This window comes from Gymnoscopelus braueri, assembly GCF_963280865.1.
Source record: "Gymnoscopelus braueri genome assembly, chromosome: 23".
NCBI classification, from domain to species: Eukaryota; Metazoa; Chordata; class Actinopteri; order Myctophiformes; family Myctophidae; genus Gymnoscopelus; species Gymnoscopelus braueri.
In genome coordinates this window covers 879,713-897,212 of record NC_137625.1, presented here as the reverse complement: position 1 = coordinate 897,212, position 17,500 = coordinate 879,713, and the positions used below count along the sequence as shown (strand labels likewise).

At 40.5% G+C, this 17,500-nt stretch overlaps 2 protein-coding genes across 2 annotated transcripts in view; both read left to right on the top strand.

The window, feature by feature from the left end:
* dgki (diacylglycerol kinase, iota) overlaps window positions 1-17,500 on the top strand; it is a 98,195-nt gene that overhangs the window by 48,223 nt on the left and 32,472 nt on the right. Inside the window, exons 11-12 of the mRNA XM_080420697.1 lie at window positions 1,217-1,299; window positions 16,277-16,337. Coding sequence (XP_080276823.1) covers window positions 1,217-1,299; window positions 16,277-16,337 — 144 coding nt within the window. The remainder of the gene's footprint in view (window positions 1-1,216; window positions 1,300-16,276; window positions 16,338-17,500) is intronic.
* Window positions 4,444-7,093, top strand: LOC308079297 (uncharacterized protein). Its single transcript, XM_080420706.1, has 6 exons — window positions 4,444-4,557; window positions 4,714-4,759; window positions 5,212-5,303; window positions 5,411-5,521; window positions 6,211-6,478; window positions 6,605-7,093. Exons 1-6 carry the CDS (start codon window positions 4,466-4,468, stop codon window positions 6,857-6,859), a joined length of 864 nt encoding a protein of 287 aa, XP_080276832.1. The 5' UTR covers window positions 4,444-4,465; the 3' UTR covers window positions 6,860-7,093.

Sequence of the window (17,500 nt, the reverse complement as noted above, 5' to 3'; positions counted from 1 at the left end):
TTGAAGCTTGCTTTAGTTTTTGCCAGACCCAAGGGGTCGGCCTACATGAGGCTTTGCCTGTCCCCCTTCCGTCCATACATGGGCATAAAAGGGACCTCGGTCTACATGAGGCTTTGTCTGTCCCTCTTTTCCTCTTTTCCTCTTTTCTGTCCCTCTTTTCCTCTTTTCTGTCCCTCTTTTCCTCTTTTCTGTCCCTCTTTTTGATTGGCCAAGCTTAGCGTGACGTAGTGCTCTGATCTTATAAAGTGGTTTGTAGGTGTGTTGCGTACTAGGAATTTATTCTGGGTCTGGCAGAACCAGGTGTCCTGGTCTTGTTTCTTTAGAAATCTGATCTGGCAGTGTGTTCCATGCAGCCATGGCTCTATACTTCATAGACTCTGTTTTAGCTTTAGGGATTTGATAGCAACCTCTTGTGACATGTCTCGTCTTATATGTATGGATTTTAGAGCTAGGTGTAAGTTGCTTATATAGACAGGTTGGATGTTTCAGCTCATTTATGTTTCTCAAAAAGACAAGGAGTGATACCATCAGCCTCTCCGTGACTAATGTCCAGGAGAGCTTGACATGCAGTTTGTTTACATTATGCCTTGGTGTACCTAAGGGCAAGGCGAGCTGCTCTGTTTTGAACCAGTTGCAGCTTTCCCAGGTCCCTCTTGTTAGCCCCTGACCAGATCATTGAGCAGTAGTCCAGTTGTGAAAGGACTAGAGTCTCAATGACTTGTTTTGTCAGTTTCGGTGGTAAAAACACTGAGCACCTCTTGATGACAGATATATTCCTCCCCATCTTTGCCACCACTGACACTTTTAGTGTTTAGGGCTGCTGACACTTTTAGTGACGATAAACGCTCCTGAGCAGAATATAGGTTTTAGATGATTCATTAATTAATCAATAACCTTCTCTGACTGTCTGTCTGTCTGTCTGTCTGTCTGTCTGTCTGTCTGTCTGTCTGTCTGTGTCTGTCTGTCTGTCTGTCTGTCTGTCTGTCTGTCTGTCTGTCTGTCTGTGTCTGTCTGTCTGTCTGTCTGTCTGTCTGTCTGTCTGTCTGTCTGTCTGTCTGTCTGTCTGTCTGTCTGTCTGTCTGTCTGTCTGTCTGTGTCTGTCTGTCTGTCTGTCTGTCTGTCTGTCTGTCTGTCTGTCTGTCTGTCTGTCTGTCTGTCTGTCTGTCTGTCTGTCTGTCTGTCTGTCTGTCTGTCTGTCTGCCTGTCTCTCTCTCAGGGCACCAAAGTGCTCCAGATGTTCATGTGGATCCTGAATCCTCGCCAGGTGTTTGATCTCTCCCAGGGAGGTCTGAGAGAAGCGTGAGTTTCTGTTTTCACTATAAAACATTATGGGGAGAGATTTGTCTCAAAATTATTTGTGAATCCAATACCAAGATGCACAAATATTCCTTGATTTACAAATGTGTTTCCATGATTTACAAATGTATTTGCAATCTACAAACACAAATTATTTATTTGTGACTTTTGTAAATTTGTATTTTTTATTTTTACAAAAAAATATTATACTTGTGTGTGCATTTATCATAAAGAAATCATTTGTAAATCCTCAATGCTGTGTGTGAATTGTTGGATCTTATTTGTGAGTAGACCAACACACGCATAAATTCCTTTTTCCTGTTACATCATTTTGAGACAAACGTCACGCTTTTTTAAGAGAATTTTTACAAATGTATCTTCCTATCCGCAAACTTACTTGTAACTTGTAAGTTCACATTTAAATACATGTGCTATGATTTGTACAAATATATGACTATTTGTAAATATATCATTTGCAATTTGTAAAAAAATATAATTACTTGCGGGCGCATTTATCATTTAATATCATTTGTACATCGTCAATTCTGCGCGTGAATTGTTGGATCTGCATTTGTGGGTAGACCAACACACGCATTTAGTTTTGAGACAAGTTTCACACAGAGATTCACTCTTTCTGCAGATCCGTGTGCTAGGAGCCCCTCCCCCTTTCCAGCCCCACCCCCACGTTTCTACCCCTGGCCCGTTAGTAGGCTATGCGAGAGAGCAGAGCTGGCGAAAAGTAAACATCACAATTACATTTATAATACTAAAAGGTCCGTCCTTGCGCCTGCGGTTTGAGGTCCTTGGTATAATAATAACAATAGCAATAACATGGAAACGGAGAGAAGTCAACAAGCTGGATGGGTATGTATGCATTATGAGTAATAGCGATTTATACATTAAGCTACTTTAATAGACCAGTGGTTCTCAAAGAGGGGTCCGAGGACTGAGGAGCGAGGACCCCAGGGGTCCTTGATGGGGTTTCAGGGGGAGTCGACCCCAGCTAAATATAGCATCAGCTGAACTACATAAACCCTAGCCTACTACATTCAGTGGTGGAAAAAGTAAAAAGTCCGGTAATTAAAATTTACTTGAGTAAAAGTACAAAAGTATTGGTATAAAAATATACTTAAAGTACAAAATTAAAAGTACTCATTATGCAGAATGTCCCATTTCACAAGTTTTCAAATAATTAAAATGTATACAAAATATTTTGAAAATAGCAGATCTACAAGCTCACAAAGCACCTATGCATTGTGAGCTTGTAGTTCGGCTATTTTCAAACGGCCGAAATCATGTATAATAGGGCTGAGTGGTATGTATGTTTTGTAATAATAATCCAAATCTTCAAAGTAACTAGTGACTAAAGTTTTCAAATAATCGCTGTGGGATAAAAGTACAATATTTGTCTCTGAGATGTAGTGGAGTAGAAGTAAAAGTATTTTTACTTCCATGTACTGTTGTTCTCATGTCTTACTAAATAAAGTACATCAATCAATCAATCAATCAATCAACTAATTGAAAATTCGAAATACAAAAAAAAATACCTAAATACCTAAAAAATGTACTTAAGTAAATTTACTCAGTTACTTTCCACCACTGACTACATTGGCTATTTGAAAATAGCTGCTATTTAAAAAAAAAAAACGTTTTAACAACACCAATATTGTATGGAGGTCCCTGAGAAAGTTTGAGAACCATAAGGGTCTGAGGGGTCCTTAGGGGGTTCCAGGGGCTCCCCACCAAAAGTAGCTAACATAGCTTCACAATCATTTGAACCACTTTATACATTTTTATGTTGGCTATTCAAAAATAGCAGATCTACAAGCTCACAGTGCGTCACTTGGTGCTGCACTGCGAGCTTGTACATCTGATATTTTATATCAATATGGGGGTTCCTTGGCACAAAAAAGTTTGAGAACCACTGGTTTAGAGTAGCATGACAACTTTAGAGTTGTTGACTGATACAAATTTCACAGATGATCTTTTGCTAATCTTATGTGTCATTACCTACAGTATGGTCTCATTGCTCAATGTTCAGACTAGGCTTTCAGGGTAGTTATATTGTGTACTATGTTAATACTGACATCATAATACTGACCATGATATTGACATGATACTGACATCATTATACTGACCATGATATTTACATGATACTGACCATGATATTTACATGATACTGACCATGATACTGACCATGATATTATTGACATCATAATACTGACCATGATACTGACATGATACTGACCATGATATTGACCATGATATTGACATCATAATACTGACCATGATACTGACATGATACTGACCATGATACTGACCATGATACTGACATTATAATACTCACATGATACCACTGGTTGAAGAAAATTATGATTTATGTGTTTTGTGTTATTTACCAGGAACACTGAAATAGGGGGGGGGGGGGGGGTCAGCCAACACTGCAGGAGGGTTAAAGTATGTTTCCGCTTTGCATTTTAGTGAGGAAATCTATAGGCTAAATGTTTTTTGTAGAAAAGAATGACCTTATTGTAAAAGCTTGACTTCCTCTCACCAGACTTGTCCTATTGTTTTTGCATTGTAGGAATTGCTTAGAAATCAGGTCCTGGATAGACTGTATGGCAGGGTGTCACATTCTCTCCAGCAAGCACCCATTGATGTGGATTACCTGGAATTTGCATGTGCACAGGAAATAGTTTTCCTTGATATTGTGTCACAGCATGTTCCGGTGTCCCAGGATGTTACAGAGAGGCTAACAGAATTGTGCACTGCAGTTCAGACCCTGAGAGAGCATCAACAACATCCTCCACCACCAGTCCAACTTGAAATACAGAGGGGTAGTGGACGACCAAGGATCTCAATAATGAATGAGCATCTAACTCATCTACTGGAACTTGGACTGCCAGCAGTGACAATTGCCAGTTTATTGGGGATTTCTCGTGCTACACTGTACAGAAGAATGGCTGACGAAAACCTCTCTGTCAGGGGAATGTACAGTGCCTGTACCGATGCAGAGCTTGATGGACTTGTCTCTGAAATAAAAGAGACAATGCCACATGCTGGGTACAGAATGGTGATGGGTACGCTGAGGGCACAAGGACATCGACTCCAGTGGATCCGTGTGAAGGCATCAATGCATCGTGTGGACAGCCTTGGGATACTGTCACGGATGACCCAAATGGGATGTGTTGTCAGGCGAACGTACTCTGTGCCATGCCCCAAGTACCTTGTGCATATAGACACAAATCACAAACTCATCAGGTACTTGTACTGTTTATGCATGTTTGACAAACGTTTGATTACAGGCATACAAAACAGAAAATATTACCTCAGATGCACAGTAATCACTTGTCACTAACTGAGATGTACTGTAGTCACTTTTTTGTAAAGTGTTGTTCCTTTCACTTTGTCCATCAGGTACAACATAGTTATTTTTGGTGGCATTGATGGATATTCACGCAAGGTGAGAGTTGCCTTTAATTTCACATTATGAGCAGCTTACAACATACAATGTACTGTCCAATGCTGTAGCTCAGACAAAGGCTTAATCTCCATATTAACATCAACCAAAACTGAGTACCTTTCGCCTGTCATTTTGAGGGGACACTAAGAGATCTTATCAAAATGGGTGTTATTTAAGATGTCACTTACACAATATACCAGTGTTTCGGGTCTGGGGACCACCAGGAGTTTCCAAAATGACCCTATGGGTCTGTAACTCTGAGGGTGTATAAATGTAGCCAGGTGGACCTGGTTCCGTTTAAACTAACATGAGTTTACACTTACAGTAACAAATGGGGGTCCATGGGCTAATGCATATTAAATTGGGGGTGCTTGAAATCACTGGGTTGAACTAAATTTAGTACACCATTTGCTATTCTTGATACTACATACATTAATTGTGTTTGCCCACAGATAATGTATCTGAGGGCTGCAGATAATAACCGGTCTGACACCAACTTAAACTTCTTCACGGAGGCTGTTCAAGAATTTGGATATCCACTCAGGTAAATTAGTTACTTGGCCAGATGATGTGTTCGATTTATGGGGGGGCATTGTATTCTTAAACAAAGTCCACTACCATTATTTTGTGTTGTATATGTCTTTCCATTAGAGTGCGAGCAGATAGAGGGGGTGAGAATGTTGGTGTTGCCCGTTTGATGTTGACCGTGCATGGACCAGACAGTGGCAGCTTTATAGCTGGGAAGAGTGTCCATAACCAAAGGTATGCTTTGTCCTAGTGTTTTAATATTCTAGCAAGAACACAGAAATTATGGCTAGCATGCAGTCAGGTCTGTAAATATTTGGACATTGACACAATTAATTGTGGCTCTATACACCACCACAATAGATTTGAATGAAACAATCAAGATGTGCTTTAAGTGCAGACCTGTCAGCTATAATTTGATAACGGTGCAGATGGACAATGACCCAAAGCATACTATGAAAACCACCAGAGTTTTCTAAGGTAAAGACGTGGAATGTTATGCAATGGGCAAGTCAATCACCTGACCGTAATCCACTTGAGCATTCATTTCACTTGCTGAAGACAAAACTGAAGGTAAAATGCCCCAAAAACAAGCAGGAACTGAAAACAGTTGCAGTAGCAGAGTGGCAGAGCATCACCAGGGACAAACCCCAGCGTCTGGTTATGACTATGGGTTCCAGACATCTGGCTGTTATTGATTGCAAATTATTTGCAACCAGGTGTTAAAAGTGACAATTTGATAATTAGTTTATTCAATTACTTTTGGTCCCTTTAAAAAGGGGAGGCACATAGAAATTGATGTAAATGCACTCTAATTGAAGCCGACAATTTCAAATCCATCGTGGTGGCCAAAATGATTAAAATTGTGTTGATGTCCAAATATTTATGGACCTGTCTGTATATATTTTGCATTTTATTTTCATCAGAATTGAGAGACTGTGGCGTGATGTTTGGTCTGGGGTCACCAATGTGTTTTACCACATTTTCCATCTGCTGGAGGAAGAGGGCCTCCTCGATCTGAGCAATGCCATGCACTTCTTCTGCCTTCAATTCATTTTTCTGCCACGTCTCCAAGCCAGCCTAGATGTGTTTCGAGCAAGATGGGATAATCACCCGATGAGAACTGAGCACAACCTCACACCAAACCAGTTGTGGGAGGTTGGTCAGATGCAGCATCCCATTCCAAATCCAGAGGTATATCATTGATTTTCTGTCACTCCTTTTTCTTAAATAGCAAATTACGGAAATACACACAATTCACAATGTTTTACTCTTCCAAAAAAAAATACAGCCCTTCCTTTGTTTTTCTTTCAACTTAAGGAGATTAACGTTCCTCAAATTGATTGGGAGGAAAGTGGGGAGGTCCCAGAACCACATTTTGCAGTGGATGTTCCTGTCCTTGAGAGCCCAGTAACAGCTGAGCAACTGGCTGTATTACAGCACTACATTGATCCTCTGCAACCTTCAGAATCCAATGGTGTCGACCTATATATGAGTACTGTGCAGTATGTTGAAAGTTTGCAAGACCCTGAAGACTACCCAGCAAGCACAGTCAGGACCCGGACCAATCAGTGACGTCTCGATTGGGGCTAGATCAAGTCAAACCAAGACAAGTCAGATCTGGCCCAGAATATCACCTGATTTCAACCAAAATTAATCCTGACCACAAAAACGTCACTTCCAGGACGTCATCTGAACACATTTCTCATCACCCAAAATTGCTGTCCAAATGTCCATATGATGTCCCGGTGATGACGTCCTGTAAATGACGTAAAGATCATCCCCATATGGGCTGTGATCTGGCCTAGTCCTGAACGTCACCGGGGTGATGACCGGGCGTCATCATAACGTCATCATGACGTCATTGTGCTTGCTGGGTAGGGTTGGCTACTACATCTTATACAAATAAAGCATACACAAGCTTTAACTGCTGCTTTTCTGTATGTTGACATTAAACGTATGAGGATTTTAAATACACTTGGTTGACAATTATTGATAATAAAATCAGCTTATAGGGACAACTGTTTTTGGTTAAAAAATATTTTCATGATAGTGGTTTCAGCGGATGCTGAAACCATCAGCTCTCAGGTACTAAGTGATTTTACATGAGGTAACGCTTAATAGAATGTTATCTAGCAATTGCCTTTATAGAACTGAAATGTGGAATTGATAAGAACTGGAATCAATAAGCAGAATCTGAACCGATATCCTTATGACACATGAACAACATACGTCCGGAACCAGACCTTTAAACATCCCAATTCTCTGTCGTTTAGTTACATAAATAGCCTGTTTATAAATAAGTATGTTATGTCTTAATTCATGCAGTTTCAATTCAACAATGCCCAGCCTTCGCTCACTTGGTCAATGTCCCTCTGGCAAAAATATTAAGAAAAGTAGAAATCCACACATTCTGTTGTTTGCTTAGTTTAATTAAGCTCTTTTTTACCCAAGTTCTCAGTTGGTGGACATCCAAAGCTTACAACATCTGGTAGTGAACACTTACAAGATATTCTGACTACAGACACGAACAGACCGTTACTGAAAGTGCAGATTTCGAGTAGTGGCAATACTGACATCCAAGAAAACAAACATGTTTCAACCAACATTTTTTTGCCTTACGTTTTTTAGTTGGTGCACATTAAAACGTATCAATCAAATTACAACCAGGCACATTAAAAGCTGGTAGTGAATAAAGAATATATAATAAGACCACACAGTGAACAAACATGTTTCAAGGTAACAACAAATGGAACAGTTTTTAAAACGTATCAATCAAATTACAACCAGGCACATTAAAAGCTGGTAGTGAATAAAGAATATATAATAAGACCACACAGTGAACAAACATGTTTCAAGGTAACAACAAATGGAACAGTTTTTAAGTTCAGTTGCTGAACATAACAAATTGAACATCTTAAAAGTTAAGATAAAACAAACTGAACATTAAAAGTTAAGATAAATGTAGAAAATGTCTTTTAAGAGTTTAAAGTAAGAACTAATGGAGCCTTTTTGGGCGGTAATGGTCAAATGGCAACAAGCCGCCCCAAGTCACATTCAAGTTTTCCAAATAAAACTATTAAACCAGCCCAAATCCACTCTCAACCGATAGCAGACAAACCATGAGGTCTTCTTTTAGAGCAGAATAACTGGTGTAGTGGTCTGGAATCCGTAAGCGCGTCCCGCATGTGCTTGATGTTGGCAGGGGGTTACGGCCAGCTGACCGGATGATATCCAATTTGAGGATACTGGATGGCACCTCCCAACCAACCCAGAACTTCATTAGCTGCCGCAAAGTGTCTGGGGATGCTGAAGTAATAAAAAAAGTTTATTAAATCGAAACATATGTTGGTAAATAATATTGTTATACATTGGTTTACAAACGTACCTTCTTCCACAAATGCTCGGAAGAATCCCGAGATGGCGCTCATTGTGCCAGGTGCGACTTCATCTTCGCTGTCGTCACTGCTCACTGTCGGCCATTTGATGGACTGTAGGACCATCTGAAAAGTGTCGATAACATTATCAAGTAGAAGAGCATGCACACCAAAGATTTTAAAAAGCCTTGTGCAGGGCAGGAGCGAACAACGGTGAAAAAGAAAATAGTCAGCATACTGGAATATGCCCCTAAAAAAGGTAAATGGTTTATTCTGAGGAAGAGCCACCAGACTTGAAACGTCACATACACGGTGTCAATAAACCTTTTGGAGCAATTCCAGTGTGCAGTCTCTATCATATTCACGGGGTGACTTGCAGATGTTCTGCAGATGTTCAAAGCCAAGAATCAGTGGCAAAATGGTGGACTGCTGGCATCACCAAGGTCAAATATCATCCATAACGGTCCAAAACATAGTGCAACCCCCGTCACCCCATCCACAACTTCAAAACAGTCCAGTGGCTGAGCAGGTATGAACCTTAGACTCATATTGGCAAGTGTACAATATGGGTACTTAAATACCAAGACAATATTTTGTTAACAGTTTCAATTCACTGACAGTTATTAAAAAATAAGTATTAAATATTTCTGTGGACATGATTGTTTTACTTTAATGGCCTTGCTGCACCTGCAGTTGGCCTTAGTGCCCTCCAAGAATAGTACCAAACGCCAAGCAGCCTTGCCCAAAATTATGAAAAATCAAGCCTGCATATTAGTGATCATAGTTGATTATCAACTTACTTGTGGGGTGAGGATCAAATCAGCCTCTCTGGGGAACAAAAGGGGTGCAACATCTGGGCGACTGGCCAATAGTGGGAAAATGCCAGTGTCTTTCAAACCCTTTCGTAGTTGCCTGATTTGGGCATTTGTTCTGCCAAGTACCTGAAATAGTAAATTATAGTTAGATCATTTTACATTCATCGTTATTAATAAATGATGCAAAGAGGAACCATTGTAGTATAGGTAGTGACTTTCAACGGCTTTAGAATAGGCTTAGTCCGTTTGTGTGTACGAGCTTAAACCGTGCTGTGTGCAATGGGCTTGATAAGAGAGAAAACAAAGTATAATTTACATTTATTAGAAGGTGCGACCCCAGGTGGTCATAGTCAGCATTACTGGTCAGGTGCAGTTTTAAGATGAAACTCAAGTGGTTTTGGGATTTTTACTAATTTGAAAAGGTGTGCTTCTAAAGGTTTTTCAAAGAGCAGGTTTGACTGCCCCCTGAAACATGCTACAACAGACTCTAAACTGTTAAAATCATAGACAAAAATACAGACATACAGCATGATTGAGCAGCTGCTGGAAGAGAAGAAGCCGGTTTGTCTCCCTAGTTGGCACCGGGCAAAACCACTCCACACAAAGGTTGGCTACTTGTGCATTGTCTTCTTCGCTCCAGTCTTCCTTCAGCAACTGGAACAAAGTATCATTAACATACACATGTTGAGCCCATGCATTTGAACTGTATCCTTGCGTCTTACTACCTACTGCATCTCCGAGAGATGTACAGAGGAACACCACAGTATATTGAACAACAGTTCACATAGAACACAATTTTCTGCACTGGGAGGCAAACTGGACATAATGTGTGAAGTGAACAAACACCATTTATAATAATTGGGTCAGTAAAATAAGATGGCACACATTGTTGTCGATCTCATTTTCCAATGTACACATTATATCATTTTACTGAGGTATCTAAATAGCAAAGTTCAACTACAATTATAGATATGGGATCCACCCATGTTTGTGGACAATATGAATTATGCTCATCTTACAATGGAAGAGGTTATTCTTTACTCACCAGACCAATGGTTTCCCTGTGGTCCATTTCTGGGCAGTCTTCCAGGCAGAGGTGTGATGTGGCCATTTCCTTTGCCCCGATCAAGGCATCAACCACTGCTACACTAAGCCCTGACAGAGTAGGACCACCATTGATTGCAGAATGACCGATCATCCTTCCCGCCATGAGAAAGAGGTCACTCTCAACCAGGGCTGTGGCCAGGGAAGGTATGAGGTGCTCTGTTTGTCCCTCAAACAGAATAGTCACTGCTGCATTTCCTGAATACAGATAAAACATGAATAAAAGGGCCGCTTGAACACGTTTGAGCAAACAGATGTTCAAATACATCTGTTCCCACGTCTCTTCAGCCTATTGGTTTGGTTTGTTTAGCAATACGTGCCCAGTGTTAATGAAATGTACAAACCCAAGTTCAGTTGAAACCCATGTTTCAACTTTGAAATGGCTGATGACAGGACGTGTCTAGAAACCCCCACACCAACAGCAGCATCCCCTGCAATAAAAACACAATATGCCAGACAGCTAAGTATTATTTATCTAACGAAATTCTCAATCTCGAAAATCAGTCACCTAACAGCTTAAATTGAATGTAACCATGCAGATGTGTCATTAGTGCCATACATATGGCACCAAGTCAAAACATTCATTTTTTTACTTTCACAATGCATGCAGTTGCTGGGTTTACTATGCTACAGTATGATTATCAGGGCAATTGATACAACAGTCAGCATTTCCATGGACTCCAGGATCCACAAAATTTCAAGTGAACCAATACCTAGAATGCGGCACTTGAACTTTGCAGCCCACTGTTTCTTTTCACGGATATCTTTATAAAAAGAAATGAGGCAGCTGTCCCGTTCCTCCTCACTGTCCCTGGCATTCAGTACAAGCACTACGTCTGGCTGACGTTCTCCTCCTCGCCTCAGATCTTGTAGGAAAAGCTGCATGGCTTGTTTTGGCGTTCCTGACGTTTTCCATGCATCTTGTGAGACAAGGATGTCATATGTACAATTAAACATCTAAGACCATAAGGCAGCCGTTTCAGGTACAAGAGAGATTTACAACAATGTTGCTTTCTTACCGGTTGATACTGGTGCTGAAGGTCGAGCTGCGGCTGAAGGGCCGGGGGCTGCAGATGACGGGCCTGGGACCTCCCCATCAGGCTCATCCATCGTGATGGCGTTGCGGAAGAATCTTTCAACAAAGAGGCATAACAAAACATTATGGCAATTCAATAGCAAAATTGTGTACAATAGCTTGGCTACCCAATCCTTACCATATGGTACATAAACAAGCATTTCATAACCTTATACCCCCTTTTCTGTGCCATTTAAGTCAAATGGTTAGAAGTTTCAATTCTTCCTATTCTAGAGAAAACGATAATTTTGATTTCGACATTGAAATATAGCTTTAAAATGAAAGTTATTTTACATTTCTGCACAGACAGGGCCATGGCTTTCGAGCAGTGACATGGGGAACTCTCGTTGGCATACTGGGCACACCTGTACAGAAGAGAATATTGACAAAAAGAAAGGTATTAAACATGCCTTACAAGTGTTTCATAAAAATGAAGCACATACATTTCCAATTCGTTTCAAGTAGGTTACATTTAGCAACACTTACTCCTTGCTCCTCTGAACCGACACCAAGCTCATCAGAATCAAGCTCCTCAAGCTCCTCAGGATCCTCTACCAACACCACATTGCTCTGCTCCTGTTAGACATTTTAACACAAGTTAGTGCTTTTCATGCATATTATAAGTAATCCAGCATAAAGATCAAATAACATGGATGGTTGTTTTGTTGGATTGCACCCGACTGACAAACATAACAAACGTTATATCTAATCACAAAACGCACAAATCACCTTGGCTGTTGGTTTGCAGGTTTCTGTGTGCATTTGCAGCATTTGCAGGGGCATGCTAGCACTGCAATTGATGCAGGGCACCTGCGGCATGCCTGCAAATTCAGCAGAATCATATGGAAGAGGAGTTGTCTCCAACTCCTCCTGGAGTGGAAGCAAAAACATCATGTTTTTGCCATTGTTAGATACTCGTCGAAGTAGCTTGCAAGTATATCCGCCGTTTTGGTCCATGAGGACCAAAGACAGCTTCCTCTGGCCACTGCCTCCTAAACCATAACAGGAAATCATGTCAGTATGATAGCATGTGTTGTGCCTGTTGTTGTTGGATGGATTCTATGCCCCACTCATCTTATTCCTTTTAACTGTCGTCTGCACACCATCATGACACTGCCTCCTTCATTTGATTGTGGACTGCTCATGTTTTACTACTAATACCATCAATACTACTACTGCTACTACATCTACCACATCTGCCAGTAGGTTAAATGGAGATGGCCTACAAGGAAAACGAGTGCATGGCACCCTCTTACCTTCAAGACTCAAACCCCTACACCCCTTCCCATACACTTAGATCATCAAAAACAGGATGTCTGTCCCTCACTTCCCTATGACACCAAGCCCCCCCCCCCCCCCCAGCCTACACTTGAAGGCATTTTCCTACTATTTGAAAAAACATTTGGGGCCCCAAGAGACTCTTCTCCCTCCCTCCTGGCTTCCAAGCTGTGGCTTTGAGCTTGTAAGTGGCACTCGATAAGAACATGTGCTAAATATAAAATAAAAAAACGTTAGGGAATCTGTGAATAATACCTGTTGCCTTATATAGCATCCATCTCCCTTCAAGGGGGCGGAGTTTTACAAACGCTTCTTCCATGAGCGACTGTATCTGAAAAGATATCAAAGTTTCAATTAAGCTGTTGGGTTGTAAGTGGCATTATCAGAATACACAAAATGATTAGGCCTATGAAAATGACATGTTCATTTATTAGTGATATTTAAGATCAAATTAAGACCTCAGCATGTTTGCTGTCCTCTGGAATGGAAACCACCCTTTTCCCAAGACCTGCATGGGCCAACTCAACCTCCTGAGAAGGCTTGGGGGTCACATCAGTGGGTCCTGGTAGAACAGATACTATCAAGTCTAAATATTTGACAGGAACAGACGCAGGGCTGCAAAACCGGCCTCTTCCTCGCTTCATTTCAGAGAGCGACTGAAGGGATTTACTTGAAAACTGCCTTAAAAAAAAGAGAGAATATAAAACGAGATTATTAAAGTAATAATGAAACTGTAATTCAATTAACAAAATAGTCTTATACTGGATGGCCATGTCTGAAGTGAAGATGATGGAAAACTCAGTCTTACCTCTTTAACTTCTGGTTAATTTGGGTAAGTAGCGGTGTGGAGGTTGCAGTGGGTGTGAAGGTAGCGGTGGGCGTAGCGGTGGGTCGGCTCTGAGCAATAGTCCCAGGAACAGAAGGAGTATTGGGGGTTGATTGGGACCTCCTTAATGCGTCTAAGAGAGATTGGGCCATACCCTCCACCTCCTTCTGAAATAAGAAAAAAAATTCAAAATGTTACTAATATGAGATTATTGTTCAGTGTAATTTAATCTAACAACTGAGCTGCAATCTGCAATCTCAAAATAGAAAAATATTCAAAATTATATTATATTATATTTTATATTTTATCAGACAAAGCAATTGTCTGATAAACAAGTCACTTCTCAGGCAGTCACCAGAAACAGTGGGACAAGCTTACAATGAAACATGGTTAAATGGAGATTTCAGTTCAATGGGCTAGAAGGGGGGCATGTCTCATCTAATCCATGGTTTGAAAACGATTTCATGTCAAGGACCCCCAAATTAATGTATTTGGCCATGGACCCCCATCTGAAAATATTCTGTGCAGGGACCCCTATAAGATATTTTGTTGGTAAAATGTAAGATTAATAATTTGAGAAAATATAATTATAATAAGAATAGCTTTTAGAGGGGCTATTTTCAGGCATTTTGCTGGGGACACCCTGGAATCCCTTTGATAATTTCCCATACCCCACTTTGAGAACCACTTATATAAATTATCAAATTCTTACTTCCTTCACAGGTGTTACCAATAAAGGCTTTCCATATAGATAAGCCTTTCGACCCTGCAAAATAGCACCCTACTCTGAAATGGAACAGCCTTAATGAGTATAATTGATAACAACTGTGACAGAATTAAGCGGCCCAATTTCATGCCAATAACTGCCAATGCTGATTAATACCAAAACGCTCGCCCCAAAACAGTCGCCCCGGGGCAACCTGGTATTCCTAAACATAACCTCAGTAAATACGCCTAAACCTTATCTTATTCCTAAACGTAACCTCAGTAAAACGGTGCCAAAACCTAACCTTATTTCTAATCTCAGTGAAACTATGCGTAACCTAAAACTTGTTTCTAACCTTATCCTCAGTACAAAAAACTAATACAAGAACCGCTGGTCCACAAAATAAATGGGGGCGAGCGTGTTTTGGGGCGAGCCTTTCGGTTACCGTTCTTAATTTTCTAAGGCAAAGCCTGCTAAAGCTGACAATTTCCTTCTCCACGACCACCATGAGAGAAACCAAATCTTATTGAGCATGAAACATCATACTTTTGAATATTATCATTAATGTTAATCAATAGAAATAGGCCTACTATGCAGTAGGCCCCAGTACGTTCTCCCACTACCTGCGGTGCATGCGACGAAGACACATGTTGGGATAATGTTTGTATGAACACTTGCTATCACCTCTCTCTCTTAGTAGAGTTAAACATTGTAATCGCAAACTGGTTTTCTATCTTACTTAAAAGAGAGGAACGCAATTTCAAGTTATTTTACTTACTAATGAAGGCGGCCCCTCGCCCGGTGGTTTTCCTTGTCCAGCCATGGTTTGTGCAACTTCAATTCTTGGCCAGGGCGACGAAGTTACTTTCAAAAGTTTCAATGCTGACAAACGAACGTTCACCAATCAGTGATCAATCAATTGCAGCTGTAAACGATCGGCCATGGGGGAGGGGAGGGGAGGGGAGGGGAGGGGAGGGGAGGGGGCTGGGCTCCTAGCACACGGATCTGCAGAAAGAGTGAATCTCTGTGTGAAACTTGTCTCAAAACTAAATGCGTGTGTTGGTCTACCCACAAATGCAGATCCAACAATTCACGCGCAGAATTGACGATGTACAAATGATATTAAATGATAAATGCGCCCGCAAGTAATTATATTTTTTTACAAATTGCAAATGATATATTTACAAATAGTCATATATTTGTACAAATCATAGCACATGTATTTAAATGTGAACTTACAAGTTACAAGTAAGTTTGCGGATAGGAAGATACATTTGTAAAAATTCTCTTAAAAAAGCGTGACGTTTGTCTCAAAATGATGTAACAGGAAAAAGGAATTTATGCGTGTGTTGGTCTACTCACAAATAAGATCCAACAATTCACACACAGCATTGAGGATTTACAAATGATTTCTTTATGATAAATGCACACACAAGTATAATATTTTTTTGTAAAAATAAAAAATACAAATTTACAAAAGTCACAAATAAATAATTTGTGTTTGTAGATTGCAAATACATTTGTAAATCATGGAAACACATTTGTAAATCAAGGAATATTTGTGCATCTTGGTATTGGATTCACAAATAATTTTGAGACAAATCTCTCCCCATAAAACATTTGATCAAAAGTTAATTCATCTTCTTTTTCCGGCAATATTTAGTCTATTTCTGAGGTATTTTCAACGCTGCCCTGTGTGTGTGTGTGTGTGTGTGTGTGTGTGTGTGTGTGTGTGTGTGTGTGTGTGTGTGTGTGTGTGTGTGTGTGTGTGTGTGTGTGTGTGTGTGTGTGTGTGTGCTTTGTGTTGCCAGGTTGGAGTTGTACAGGAAAGTGCCAAACCTGCGTATCCTGGCGTGCGGGGGGGACGGCACGGTGAGGCCCTTTAACACATTCACCGCCAGAGTTGTATTAAAAAAGTGGCGTTGAGTGCCAGAGATCTCACCGTTTGTAACGCTACGCTGTTTACAGCCGCAGAATCCACGACGAGCACCCGATTGTAAACAATATATGCTGCACCATGGTGGATGGTGCTGGCTAACGCCTGGAACAATAACATCTCTCACACCAGTCACCACGGCGGAGTGATCGCGGATCGAAAATGACTCGTTTTCCCCACTGTAAAAAGTTATGGAAATATGGAGATAGAATGGGAGAGGACGGGAGCCATTTTTTTTGGCATGGTGATCCATCTGTCCCTTCCTTCTTAGAGTCACCGTGGTGACTCTAAGAAGGAAGATGGAAGCTCTGGAATATCATTCCAGAGCCGCGCTAGCCCCCCCCCCCCCCCCTTGTGGAAAAAAAAATGTTTTGTTTTCTAAGCCACTGCCAGAGATTTTTAGTTTTCCTTACTTTTTCATAAGAATATTTATCTCCAGTATGATGGATCCCCCGATCCTAGCTAAACACGGAGGCTTTCTCTCTGCTTCCGCAAAAAGAAACAGAAAAACATCATGGCAACCTCCCGTTGGCTTGTTGTAGGCCGTTGAACAGTGGTGGAAAAAGTACTCAAATGTTTTACTTAAGTAAAAGTACCAATACTGCAATGTAGTGCTCTGTTATAAGTAAAAGTACCAAATTCAAAATTTACTTGAGTAAAAGTGCAAAAGTATTGGCATTAAAATCTACTTAAAGTACCAAAAGTTAAAGTATTAAAATATTTGAAAATAGCAGATCTACAAGCTCACAACGCGTCGCATCGCGACGCGTTGTGAGCTTGTAGATCTGCTATTTTCAAATAGCCAAGGTGTAAAATAGGGCTGAAGTGGTTAACGTATGTTTTATAATGTAATAATCTATCTCTGCAAAGTAGCTAGTGACTAAAGTTTTCAAATAATTGTAGTGAAGTAAAAGTACAATATTTGCCTCTGACATGTAGTGGAGTAGAAGTCACAAAAACACAAAGATCACCATGAATTCAAGGCTTAATTGTGGTGATTGATAGAAAATAATATTTTTTGGGGGGTGAACAACTCAACATTCTATGCATGCCTTCCAAATCTTATAGAAATGATTACTATCACAATATAGAGCTATTT